Consider the following 14827-nt stretch of genomic DNA (forward strand, 5'->3'; position numbering starts at 1 on the left):
TTGGTCATATCTCCGGTCCCGGCTCATCCTCTTACTGTAATAATCCAAAGTGTGATTTGGGAGTGGCAGTTGGAAGGTCGCTCTAATGCTCCTTGGATTGAACTCAAGTATCTTCCCTCGTACCAAGGTGCGGTAATTCTTCTCATTCACATCACACACATCCTTGTAAGTGATTCCATATTACCATAGAATTCTTGGACCTTCAACTGGCCCATCTCAATGTGCATATTACACAGTAATTCCCAATCTTTCCTTTCTATTTCGCACTGGATTTTCAAATATTCATCTAGCTTAAGGTCGAACTTAACCTTCAGAATCATTTTTTTTTTGCTTGTGATTTAAAAAAAATGTTCCTTATGCAATTTGGTGCTGAACCAATTTGTAGTGCCTTTCCCTTTCTCTTTTGTGAAAAGGATTCACCTCCCTTTGGTGCCATTGATGAATAAAATAAGCAGAGCTAGCTCGACAACAACAAACTTAAAAGTTTGCTTGTCCCCAAAAAAAAAAAAGAAAATAAAAAATAGATGAAAAATAGAGAACAAGAAGGGAAGGTAAGAGAAAAAAGAAATAAGTAGAAAGGAGGGAGAGAGAGTAGGGGACAAGTGGAGGGGGTGGTTGTTTTGGGGAAGAAGAAAAATATGAAGAGGAAGAAGGAGTGCAGGAGGGGGCACGGTTGAAGAAAAGATAGAGGGGAAATTGTTTGTGTATGAGTGGGAAATAGGGTTTTGGGGGTTATTTATAGGAGGGGGTGGGGAGTTATATGAATAAGGGTGGGAGTTTTGGGGGTAGGCGAGGTGGGTGTATAGGGAAAGGGAGGGATTTGGGGAGAAGGAAAAGGAAGAAAGGGGGGTTGGGGGTGCAAAGACCAAGGGGGCAGGGGTAGGGGAGAGGTTGGGGAACGAGAGAGAATCAGAAGATTTGAATGCAAGATTTGAAGGGGAGGGGGAGTTGCAGCGCACTCGACACTAAATGCCGGGTAGGTGGCGCTATTCCCAAGGCAAACCAAGTGTGTTCCCCTTCCAAGTGCTAAACGCCAGATAGCTGGCGCTAAACGCCAACTTAGGGTTTTTTATTACCTCAATGCTAAACGTCGAGGTGACAATGACCAAAACCCCAAGTATCGCACCCCTGGCACTAAATGCCACCAGTCGGCGCTAAATGCCAGGGGTTTAAAAGCTTGCTTTCGAAACTCGTGCACCTAGCACCAAACCCCTAGAGGCAGCGCTAAATGCCAAGTGCCTAGTGAGTTCATCCTCTTTGCATGCATTCCTAGCGCCAAATGCCAATTCTCGACGCTAAACGTCGGGGCACCAGAATATGATTTCAACTTCTTAATGTTCCCTTTGTTGTCCCAAGCGTACTTGTTTTTTGTTGTAAGCACTCAAACAAAACCAAAAGTAAAGAAAACTAACAAAGGAAAATAGAATAAAAATAGGAAAATAATGCAAGGATACTAAGCATTGGGTTGCCTCCTAACAAGCACTTCTTTAACGTCACTATCTTAACAGTTCAACTGCTAAGTAAGCAGATGAGTGGTCTTTTGGCGGTCAATGTCACCACCAAGATAGTGCTTTAATATCAAGCCATTGACAGTGAACATCCTGTTGGACTGTTCTTCCATGATTTCCATATGATCATAAGAAGAAACCTTAGTGACTCGAAACGGTCCCAACCACTGGAATTTCAGCTTCCCTATGAATATCTTGAGCCTTGAGTTAAAAAGAATGACTTTTTGACCCGGCTCAAATATTTTGGTGGCTATCTTTTTATCATGCCATGTCTTTGTCTTCTCTTTGTAGAGCTTAGCGTTTTCATATGCTGTGTTTTGGAATTCATCAAACTCATTAAGTTGGAGGAGCCTCTTCTCTCTTGCAACCTTAGAATCAAAGTTCAGAAATTTAGTAGTCCAGTAAGCTCATGCTCCAATTCTACAGTCAAGTGGTAGGCTTTGCCATAAACCAACTGATAAGGAGACATTTCGATAGGAGTCTTAAAGGCTGTCCAATAAGCACAGAGAGTTTTATCAGTCTTCCTAGCCCAATCCTTTTTTAAAGCACTGACAATCTTCTCTAGAATTCGTTTGAAATCTCTATTAGAAATCTCCACCTGTCCACTTGTTTGTGACATTGTAAAATCAATTGATTTTTGTTTGTGAAATCAGTAGTGGTAGCCATGAATTTGAGAAAAGAAAGGAAATAAAGGAGTGGAGGAAGAAGGAAGAAGGGAAATTTCTCAAGAATTTGGAATCTAATTGGCTTTTGATACCACGAAGGAGTTCAAAAATATTGAAGATTCTTAGAGAAGAGAATAGTGTGAATGTTACTGATGTATTTGCATAAATGAACTCTGTTTTGCAACGTACAAAGGAGTAGTATTATACATACATGGCACGAAGTGCCTTACTAATATAAAGGAAAAGTAAACTAAACTAACATACAAAAAACGGAGAATATACCACTAACGTTAGTAATTTAAATCATAATTTATTTATATATAATCATCTGGTACATATATGCATTCAGTTGAAATTATTGGCATACACTTCATCTATTAAACAACATTTCTATTTCATCTTCATCTAACGAAAAGTGTGAGGATGTTTTCCAGATAAATGAGCTGAAAAAAAAAAAAAGAAGTAATTATTTGACAAGCATAATAATAACTTGGGCATCTATAAATTGTAAGTGAAACTGAATTGATTGAGTACTCATACAAGGTAACTAACACTACTTCTGTTAGTTTCCATATTTGTTTGTAGTAATATATTTTTTTCAAGTTGGATTTCGAGTTAACTACTTTATTTGAAATAAACACAAATGAATTTTTTTTTGTGTATTCCTCAAAAAACTTAAGGACAAAAGCTATTGAATTTCAAAATACTCTCCGAACATTAAAAATCATCCACAGCATTATATCTCTGTATATTTATATATGTTGTTTCTCTCTTTTTTTAACAAAATGATTAACCATCAAAATGATGGTGTTTTTTATAATAGTGTAATTAAACTTTTCATATACACAAAAAATAACATTTTATTCGTATTTTGATTATAAATATAAATCTATTTTAATTATATTATTTATAAAATTTGATTATATTATTTATAAAGTTTGATTATAAATAGAAATATATGGTCAATCTGTATTTTAATACGTAATATTCTTATAAGGCTAGTTTTATTTTTTGTTTCTACATGCATTTAATAACATGGTACACATCAACTTTTTATATGAAGTTCTCTATGAAGTAAAATGTATGTTCAATAAAAACAACGCATCATTTTATTTAGAAATTGAATCTTTTAAATTTTAAATTTTATTTTAAAGGATAAAATGTGATTTCTCATCATTTATTTTGTAAGTGAAATCGGACTAGAAAAAAATATGAAAAAAAAATCATTTAAAATAAAAAATTATACTTTATCATTTAAAATAAAAATTCAAAATTTAGAGGATTTAAATTTTTTTATTTATAAGGCTATACTTACCTTAAATATAAACATGTAAAAGGATTGCAATGAAATATTGCTTGATAAATCTACAGAGTGGGCACGATTCCAAAGAATCAAAGCCATGATAGCATGTGTGGAAACCTACCAAATTGAATGATAGAACAAAGTTAAGACATGGATTAAAAAATGATCAAATAACTTCACTTTCCCTACTTATATCGTAATAAGCTAAGTGTAACTACATAATTTGCACACTTGGAAAAGGTTTAAACGGTTGATTTGCATATTTTTGCATGTTAGGGGCTAAAGTGCATGTAGCGTAAAGTTTAGGGATAAATCCGGTTTATCCTAATTTTTTATTATTAAATGATTATTTATATAATTATTGTATAGTTTTACTTAACAGTTTTGATTTTTGGAGTAAGTACTTTATGATATATACCAGGATTTCTATAATCAAAAGTTCTAAATTTTAATTCATATTATTTTTAAATAGAAAAAATTTTAGTATAAAAAAATTCCAAAAAAATAAAAGAGGCTCTTACAATTGAAGGAATTTCTTAGATAAATAATTATTTATATAATTCACATATTTCTATCTATCCGTCTAAACTTTTAGTATAAGTGTTTCATAAAAAAAAAATGAATAATATTTATAAATCATATTCCATAAAGTAAAAAAAAAAAAAAAATTACCGAAAAAAATTTGCTCCATAAGAATGGAGATGATGCTCCAATTAGAATAGCAGCTCCATAAGCAATTTCAAGAAGTGAAACACAAAACCAAAATACCTAACAAAGTATTAACAAAATGAAGAGTGAACATTAGTATATTATTAATTATTATATCACAAACTAATTATAATATATTGCACGTACGAGGGGAAGAAAAAAAAATTACCCGCTTAGAACCTAATCGAATTGCTAAAGTTTTGATTCCTGCTGCTTTGTCTCCTTCAATGTCCGGCATATCCTATTTGTTTCACCAAATAATGTTACATCAGTTAACTGATCACATTCAACCAATAAATAATATAAAAAATGAATATTCATCTTAAGAACCAAGACAGAAAGTTTTACCTTTGCCATTGCTACAACCGCATAAAAAATTGCCATCACAACAGTAGCAAAAAATAGGGATCTTGGATAAGTAGTTGCCTTATTGAGTACAAAGGTCTAGACAATAGACATCATGGAATGAATTAGAATCCAAAAATATATTACACTATCATAATAATATATCTTCCACAAATTTAAGTTGATATATAAGAGAAAGCACGTAAATAGTTATAAAGAATTTGTACGTGAACTTATTCAGATTATATTCGATTAATTTTTTTAAAAAAAATAATATATGAATTAGGTATAAGAGCTATGTAATTTCACAATAATTAAAAAAAAATATCGCTAAATAAAATAAAATAATAGTGGTTTAACTCGAATCGCCACTAATTAAACGTTATAGAGTTATTATTACTGTACTAACCGTCACTAAATACCACTTTTTACAGTAGTTTGCTAGAATTTTTAGTGTTTTAATATATCTCCTTAAATAAAAGTAATTTTTCTTATGTTTATATCAACAAATTCCTCACTTCTCTAACTTTTGAATTTCAAAATCAGAAATAAAAAAGAGTTGACTTATAATGCAGTTAATTTTCTAGACTTTTTCTAAAGAGTAATGCATGAACGTCTACAACAATATAATATTCTTGGAAAGAGTATAGTTTAGAATGGATAAATACCTTCATGTGCATAAAAGCTGCAATATTAAAAGATATCGTCATCCCAATTGAGTGAATCATTACAGTAAGTGTTGTAGATTTCTTCCATCTTAGAAAAGGTAACTGCAAAGGTAGGTTTAAAAATAACAATTAGTTATATAAATATTATGAACAATATGTAGCCACCGTTATGAAAGAAAATTAAATATCATCCAGCCACCATTTCAATATAAAAGTATTATTAAAAAATGCTCTAAGTAAATTAACTTCATATTCGGGGAGAAATCTATTACCATCATAAGACAAGTTGCATCTTAATAATATGTAACAAAAAAAAAAGTTGCATCTTAATAAATTTTCGTTACATAAACAATTTGTACGCATGTATTTCATTACGGTTAAAAATATAATCATTTGTGTTATCTATTCGACTCTTTTTATTAGTTTAAGTTTTTAGAAAAAATAATTTTATGACATGATATTAGAATTTTATATTCGAAGAGTGTAGAGTTCGATACTTGATAAACTCCAAAAGTAAAAAAAATAGTATAAGACAAATAAAAAATGTCTATACAAAAATTAAATAAACTCAAAAAAAGTTTTTATTTAAAAGAGAGTGTAATTTCATAACAATAACAAATTATAATAACAAAAATATTTAGCACAATAAAAATTAAGCTCAAAATTGTCTAAAATTATTTTATTTTATATTCTTTAATTATAATTTATCTGATTTTATATTTTTTTATTACCGTTAGAATAATTGAATAATATTAGATATAAAACTATATAATTATGCATATCAAAAACTTAAAATTATAAATATTAAAATAAATAAAATTATTTTAAATTATTAAGTATATAATAAAAAATAAGTGAAGATATTTACTAAATGAGAGTGGCTGTAGCACTCCCAAAAATGATTATATTAGAGAGTGAATATTTGTGGGCCGCATAATAATATATTGAATAACATTGGATAGATAAAGTCTGATATCAGTTTAGTTAAGTGGGCCTAATTGACGTTAACTATCTCTTTTCCTAGTTGTTGTGGAGTCATGGTGGTTCATTTGTTTTTATTTATCGAGTACAGATATTTTGTTGAGTTGTATTTAGGTGTGGGATGTATTTTAGACACGATATTTATTGATATTCGTCTGATATATGTATCTGTTGTATCTAACCGTGTCTTAATAAAAAATAAAATTTTTTTAAACACGTTTAGATACACCTAAATACCATCACATATCAGCATGTCCTATTTTATTCTTAACATATATTTTTTAAATAAATTTAGATATCAATAAATTATAAAAATATAATTACGATTTATCCAAAAAATACTTTATATTTTACATGTATGCATATTTTATATCTTATAAAATTTTAAAATTCGTATATTAACGTATCTCATGTTATATCGTGTTCGGTGTCCGTGTCTTTAAGAGTTGTGTTTGTTTACCAATGCTATAGGTTTGTTGTTCCTGGCTTCCTGTTCCATGTAGGCACGTTGTGCCAATCCTTTCTCAGTTTCTCTATGATTGAGGAATAAAAATAATATTTCATATTATTTAAATTTAATTAAATTATATATAAATTTCAAGAAGTTTCAAGTTCGAACCATATATATTTTTATTTCTTACTGAAAGACGTCTCCTGCAATAATCCAGCGCACCGCTGGTCCACCGTGGGCGTGCCGGAGTCATGCATCCCAACCGCAATGGTTTGACACGCGCGAATACTAAAAGACTTTATCCATATTAATCGTGAAACTTTTGTAATAATTTCAATCAATTTTTTTGAGGATATTGATAAACAAAAATCATTAATTGATTTACAAAATCTTTGAATGATCACAACGAATTAATGTCATACAATGCAATGCAAAGACAAAACTGCATGTGTTTATTAAAAGCAATATTAAAATCGACTCACATTAACGGAATAACCTGTCATTAGCACAAAAGTGAGAAGAAGAGCCCAAAGCGATGGTTTTGATCCTATCATCCAAGCAACTCCAAAGCTCTGTACAAGAAACATAATGACTTGAATATTTTTGTAGGTGGGTGATAATTATTAGTATCAAGTGAATTATTAGGTGAGTTGGACAGCTTTTAACTTTAGAAATTATTCATTTACTATTTGATCTCAGCCAAATCTCAAATCCGAATATACCTGTTACATAACGAGAAATTTCACCACTAAACCAATGCTTTGTGTAATTTTTTTGTAACTTTGGTAACTCTTATTTATTCCAACAACTTTTGTTTTGAACATGTATTTGCAGGTTTCTGAAGTGGGTTTATTTATCTTTTGGCCCAAATCTCTCACTCTTTATTGGCACGTATGTAGGTTTGGTCCATGTCAAACCATGTTATGCAATTTTACATTTTGAATTTGGATCCTCTAAAGTTTGAATTTCACTTTAGAGAGTAAAATGTGATCTTCTACCTTTGAATAGTTTCTCTTCATATTTATTATTGGTCCCACCTATGAAATCACTGGTGAGAGATCACACTTTACTTTCTAAAATGAAATTCAAACTTTAGAAAATTCAAATCCTTACATTTTAATAGCACCTCGATTTAATACAAAAAAAAAAAAATTAATGGCTGAAGTGCAACTCATTATAACACATTTAATCAATACAATTTCTGTTTTGATTCATTCACACTCTTACTTTCTTTCTCCTTCAAGAACTCAAGCTGAGTTTCTTCTTCTCAGCAATGCTTCTCTCATTACAAATCTTGGTTGGTTCATCAACTCTTTTTAGTCGGACCTAATTATATAGTTTTTATTTTTGTCAAAATGTTCTTCTAATTAATTTAATAAAATATAGAAGGAAAATAAATGAATAAAGATTGTCGCATCCTAATTAATAACAAATGAAATTAAAATAAACTTAAAGCAATCAATTTGGCAAAAGTGATATATGATTCTATATATAACATACCAGAAATAGAAATGATGCCACAATTATAATTCCATTTGTGAAAGAAAATTCTCCAGATGCTAAAGGAAGATATGGCTTATTAATCTACAATAACAATTAAAAAAACGAAGCACCACTGGTTAGAAAAATAACACAGACAAGTAAACGCAGGAAGCTATAACTATAAACGATCGATGCTTGTTTATAAATTGAGTAAATTCTAATGAATTAATGCTACAACACTTGATGAGGGTAACTTTTAATTCCTCTTACTAATAACGGCTTATGTTTGCTCATCTCACTTATCTTTTGTATAAAATCAATCGACCGTACCGTTATAAATTTGTATAACATTTTACGATAAAATGTTGTACGTTTACTTTCTCTATTTATCGAATATGAACTATATAGTTATAGAAAAATTTAGGGCCAGCAATTTTTTTAAATTTTGGCCAGCATGTAACAAAAAAAAAAAAATGAGTCATTGGATGAAATTTCACACCATTAAAATTATTATTAATGATTATTTGATAGCTACAAATCACAAAAATTGTTGGCCCCTAGCACTCCTCTATAGTTATTTATCAATACTAAATTTAATGGTTCATGAGTTGAACATTTGACTAATAAATTTAGATCTTTTAAAATAAACAAATCAATAAAGTAATAAAGTGAGCAATTAATTATTATTGAATTTGTAACTTATATTATATATATATTATATGAGAATTTTACTATCTTAATTTAAAAATAATTTTTTATTTTATCACTTTATTAACGATCACGTTTTAGAGAATTTTTCATTTTTCTTTGGTTACTAAACATTTCCGCTTGATTAATGATCGTGGTCTTAAACCGGGCTGGACCAAAGAATCCTTAGCCTTTAAACAAAAGCTTAGTTATCAAGCACATGCATTTGCCTGTATAATTAGTGTATCTAAATAGAAAATTAGAAATACATACCTTGTCTATTTCAAGATCAGCTAATTGATTCAATCCAACAAGATAGAGATGCATGAAGAAGTGTGGTACAATATACTGAAATGAAATAGCAGGGGAAAAAGCTCAACATTAGGAACACATTTTCAGCTTAGACTTTGTATTGTATGTAGGGTATATAGTGAAAAATGTGATACAAAGCTTAATATCAAGAGATGTGCGCTATGATTTAAACTCATTAATTTCTTTTGAGATAATATTTAAATTGGTTTTTAAAGTTACATTCTCATTTTATTGTGATCTTCAAAATTTTAATTTACTCAATTAAATTCTTTAACTTAATATCTGTGACTTATTTTATTAATTTCTAATTTCTAATTCTATTTCCGTCACAAAACCGATAATAGTGTACTGAAATAGGTTGACGGCTATCACACTAGATTCTGTAATGATTATTTAATACGGTAATTAAAATTTTTTATCTTAATTTGTTCCTTAAAAGGTTTTAAAACCCTTAAATGAAATTAGAATTAGGATTTTAAATATTTCATAAAAAACAAATTGAGATAAAAAGATTTCAATTGCCACTTCCAATAGCTATTAAAAAATCTAACGAAATAGCTGTCAATCCATCTTAACACACCTTTAATAGTTTCATGACAAAAATAAAGTTAGATACTAACGTGAATCACAAATGCTTAATTGGAAAACCAAATTAAATAAATTATAACTTTAAAATTCATATTGAGATGCAAGTGTAACTTTAGAACTAATCTCATGAGCATTAACTCATTTTTGTTTAGTTCGTACAATGTTATTGTCATTTTAAAAATGATATAAGCAGGACATTACAGTATAAATGTTCCTTTCTCTGTTTCTTGACATATAAATTGGAGCGAACCTGTAAATAGCCATTAAAAAATGTTGGATATAATTGTGATAGATTATCCACAGCAAGGAGTGAAGAAAAAAGTGAACCTGCCACCTGCACAAAAGATCCAAAAGATTTTTACAGCAGTTGATCATTGATGAGTACAATATTTTTCAAGATTTAATTTAGAAATGAAAGAAACTAACTTGGCTCATGAATGCGTAGAATCTGCTAAATTTGCGAAAAGTATCCAAGCCGTGTATGATAGATTCAATAATAATTTTTGAATTATGAGCTTGTGATTCAGGTTCATATGATTCTGTAGTGACTGCATTTATTATTTGTCTCTTCTCATATTTATCAAATGTTGATTTTTGTTCAATGCCTTTGTAATGGTTGGTCCAATTATTCTCCAAAGATGTATTGATGATACGATTTTCTGTTAATGATTTTCCATTCTTGTTCCATGAAGATCTTGGTACATAATATCCTGGAAAACCAAATTTCATAATTAAAACATTATAAGTATTTATCTATTGAGACATTAAAAACTCATATCAAAATATACATAAGGTAAAAATTTACTTATTTTTTAATAATATCTATTATTTTTATTTATAGAGTAAATACAGAATAAAATTGAGAATTGATTATAAAATTTTACAACTAAATTAGAGTGTTATTACTGTTATGTTATATAATAAGTTTACAATTGTCTGAAAGATAAAACCAAAAGACAATTGACTCAATAAATATTCTATTTGTAATATAAAAAGTAAATATATATTAAATAAAAAATTTGAAATAATAGATATCAACATATCGTGAACTATTAATACCATCTAGTTAGGTCAAAAATTGAAAATGTCAGCGGAGAGAGAAAGAGGGAGACAGAGAGAATGAAATCTGTGACTTACTTGAGTAGGAATGGTCAACGTACTTTTTATTCTTCCGGCACCGGCAGTGACCACCTATCAATGTCACCTCTTGTTATATATATAAAAAATACCTTGCTATAGTATATTTTTCAATATTTTAAAATTGTTTAAAATTACTATCAATTATTGATTTAATTTTATTTTAAATGTTTAAATAAATTTTAATTCTATATTTTATTAAATTTTTTTTATCATCAATAATTTTTTTTTTTAGTTTTGCGTTTAACTACATTATTTCATTCCTATCTCTAAATGAGATACATATTTAACAAATATTTTTTTATTCTATCTTTTATATTATAACTTCTCAAATAATCATAAGTATAGAAATTAAAATAAATTAAATGGAGAATTAATTATTAAAAATATATATATAGAATTTATTAGAATATCCTTATCATGATACTACTTTTAAAAATTTAAACCCATAGAAAAAGACAATATGAATGCTTATATTTCTAATACACTCTCTCAAGTAATGTTATTTTTTTGGATTTGTTCGATTTTTTTTGCATAAATATTTTTTTTATTTGTCTTGTGCTTTTTTTTTGTTCATTATGGATCGAGCTCTAAATTTTTTGAACATAAAATTCTGATACTATATTATAATATAGTTTTTTTTAAAAGTTTAAGCTGGTAGGAGGATACGACATGAATGATTATATTTTTAATAATACTATTAAAGACTATAAAAGGTACAATTATAAATTGTTTGTTAAGTAAATACAGGTTATTTTTTTTTTTTAAATATAGTTAAGATAGGAGGGAAAATATTCTGCCTATATGGTCCATATAAATGGGTTACAACTGTATAAACGATTTTGAAAAGCCATATATAGCTCAAAAGCAACTTGTTACAAAGGTGGCGATTTTTTTTTTTCAATTCGTATTCTTTCAAGTTTCAATATATCTGAAATGTGTTGCAGTAATCATCCTTATATATCTATGTATGTTTACTTTTTTTCCAGCCATTGATTTATGAGTTCATCTTTTTTCTTCTCAAGTATCTAAAATTCCTTATCTAGTGGTGCTTGTGGGTGTGATGGAGTGGTCGTTTTAATTTGTGGGTGAAATAGGAAGGAAATATATACAGTGATATGTATGATTTTTGGTATTTTTTTTTCTCTTTTGGTAGGATATTATGTTGTAAATATCTCATATTACTTATAAAAAAGAAGAAGAAGTAAAGACATAAAATAATTTGATCTTTTACATATTGAATTTATGTTTATTATAGTATATAAAAAATAATAGAAAATTAATGCTTTTTATTAATATTAACCAAAATTTAAAATAATTTATTTTTATACGGTTGAATTTAAGATTTAAAATTTAAAATATAAAAAATTTAGTATCGAAGTTTATTATTGATAAAAAATGATAAATTTTATTAATCATGTAATATTGTTTTTAATATATGAATGGATAAAAAAATATTATTTTGATTCTTAACGTTTGGACTAAATCCTAATTTAGTCTCTAACGTTTTAAACGGATTCATAATATTGTCTTCTACCATTAAATTTGACTTGATTAATTAACCAACAAAATTTTATATTAGTGATAATTAATGGGTTAATTTTACTTACGTACTAAAATCGAACGTTATATTAATTCTTAAATATGCTAATTGTTTGTGTCAAATTTAACTGTAGAACAACATTAAATCCATTTGATATTTTTGAAATAGAACATTTGAAACGTTAAAAACTAAATTAGAATTTGGTCCAAATATTAAGACTAAAATAATACTTTACTCTAGGGGTGTTCAAATTCAAACCGATCCAAATTAAACCGCTCATCCAATTCAATCCAAACCGAAAACCGACTAAAACCATATTAATTCAGATTTGATTGGATTCTATGTTTTGCAAACCGCTGGATCGGATTGAATTTCGGATCTACTTTTCATAATTGATCCAATCCAATTCACACCGCACAATGTGTTATATTATTATTTTATTATTATATTTATAATTATACTTATAACATGTTCAATTGTTATATATTTTTATATTATTCATGTATTATTATTATTATTATTATTTAATAAATATTTTATGTTCAAAATGTTATTTATTTATTTATTTTAACTAACCTAGAATTTTATTTCCATTGTTATGTTATCGTTAGTTTTTTAAGATATTGTTGAGATTTGTTATGTCATTGTTGATTATTTAAAATTTGATGTTGAGACTTGTTATATGTATTTAATTTTTTTAATTTACAAAACCGCAAATCCAATCCAATCCAAATCGCTTGAAATCAGATTAGATCGGATCAGATTTTTTTTAAAAAAGCATTCAATCCAAACCGCACCGCAAGTAAAACTAGTGTTCGGATCGGATGAGTTTTTGACTCAAAACCGATTCAAACCGCACCGCGAACACCCCTACTTTACCCTATATTAATAATAGGTACTTACTGTCTATTAGTTCACTCATTTAAAAAAAAAAAGAATATTAAAATAAATACCAATATTGAAAACAAAATGAAAAAAGAAAAACAACAATAATAATTAATACGAAAGAAGAAAGACGCAATACCGGGAATAATGGTGATTGAAGAAGAACAAGAAATTGAGCCTAGAAGCCCAAAAGCCATTATTTACTAAATCAGCAAAATCCTCAGAAAGTAACACACAATTTAAGAGACATGATCTTCATTTGTCCATTGTTGTAACTATTTATAAAGAATCGTACAGATAAAGACAGGAACTAGCTGGTTGGTTTGCCGGCGATGCATAGAAACTAAATGAAAAAGTCATCACCTAATGACTTGAATATCAAATCGAAGAAGAAAAAGTCCGCTCAACTATCTTATTATATATTTATGTGTTTATATATCTTTGTAGTATAATAATAATTAACACTGTCAAAAAAAAAAAATTAACAATTAAAATAACTAAATTTTTAAGTAAAACAATAGAATATTTTGTAGCCTCAATTTTTTCATAATAATCGCAAACGTATATAATATTTTGATGCTTTTGTTTATATTTGATTATACATGCAATTTAGTTTAACTATGATATATTATTATTTAAGAAATTTAAATATAGAAAAATATTAGGAAACTAGCACTTTTTATTATTATTAGCCAATATTTTTAGCCAACACATTATTTTTATACTATTAGAATTTAGAATTTAATATTTAGATTTTAGAATTTATATTAGTATTTAGGATATATATAGAGTATTAGTTAAGTGTTGGCCAAAAAATAATTTTTGTTAGTCATATAATATTGTTCTTATATATAAATATAAAAATACATAAAAACTTTTGAATAGAAATAAAAAATAGATGTAACTCTAATTATTTCAAAAAGGTAAGATTTTTGGCGTAAGAATGCAAGAAGAGAATGTATACGTAGAATATGTTGAGTGCATAAAAATGTCTCTAATATAGTTTTTATTATTTGTTAATAACTATTTTAGGAGGGATGTTTTTATGGGACCTAACAAAATATTTTAATTTATGTTTCTATCTACTTTTTGGACATACTTAAAAAGATGTTTAATTCTATCACTATATTTATTAATGAGTGAGACAGGTTGTTCTACTTTTGGTTCATAATTTCTTTTAATTCTGTGGTTTATCTGGGGGAGTGATTTAGAATAGTGAATGGTCTTATATATCAATGCATAAATATACAATTCTTTGAAAATTTCAATTGCGCTTATATATATTTATCCATAGGAATTGAGTTCAAGCTTTTTCTAGTCTCTTTTCATCAATAGACTCATAACATATACGAAGGAGTGTAATTTGTTCAATAAATTTCTACATCTATCTATTTTTGAGATGTTTCAATTTTTCAAAACTCAACGACACGCAAAAGAGAGATATTATTTCCACAATCCCACTCATACTAAGAAATAATTTGTTTAAATAATAATTAAGGTGAAGCAGAGTTAGCAATAATGAATCCTTGATGATAAATAGATTCATTTGCAAGTTCATTATAAA

At 27.8% G+C, this 14827-nt stretch overlaps 1 protein-coding gene across 1 annotated transcript; it reads right to left on the reverse strand.

Moving 5' to 3' along the window:
- Positions 1–1516: 1516 nt before the first annotated feature.
- LOC112770356 (uncharacterized) lies at positions 1517–2127 on the reverse strand. Its single transcript, XM_025814725.1, has 2 exons — positions 1960–2127; positions 1517–1876 (listed from the first exon to the last, which is right to left on the reverse strand). Exons 1-2 carry the CDS (start codon positions 2125–2127, stop codon positions 1517–1519), a joined length of 528 nt encoding a protein of 175 aa, XP_025670510.1.
- Between the last annotated feature and the right edge of the window lie 12700 nt (positions 2128–14827).

This window comes from Arachis hypogaea, chromosome 18, assembly GCF_003086295.3.
Source record: "Arachis hypogaea cultivar Tifrunner chromosome 18, arahy.Tifrunner.gnm2.J5K5, whole genome shotgun sequence".
Lineage (NCBI taxonomy): Eukaryota > Viridiplantae > Streptophyta > Magnoliopsida > Fabales > Fabaceae > Arachis > Arachis hypogaea.

Coding starts and splice junctions, on each gene's coding strand:
- LOC112770356 (XM_025814725.1), bottom strand. CDS start 2,127: ATGTCACAAACAAGTGGACAGGTGGAGATTTCTAATAGAGATTTCAAA. Junction 1,877..1,959: donor AAATGTCTCCTTATCAGTTG/GTTTATGGCAAA, acceptor TTTGATTCTAAG/GTTGCAAGAGAGAAGAGGCT.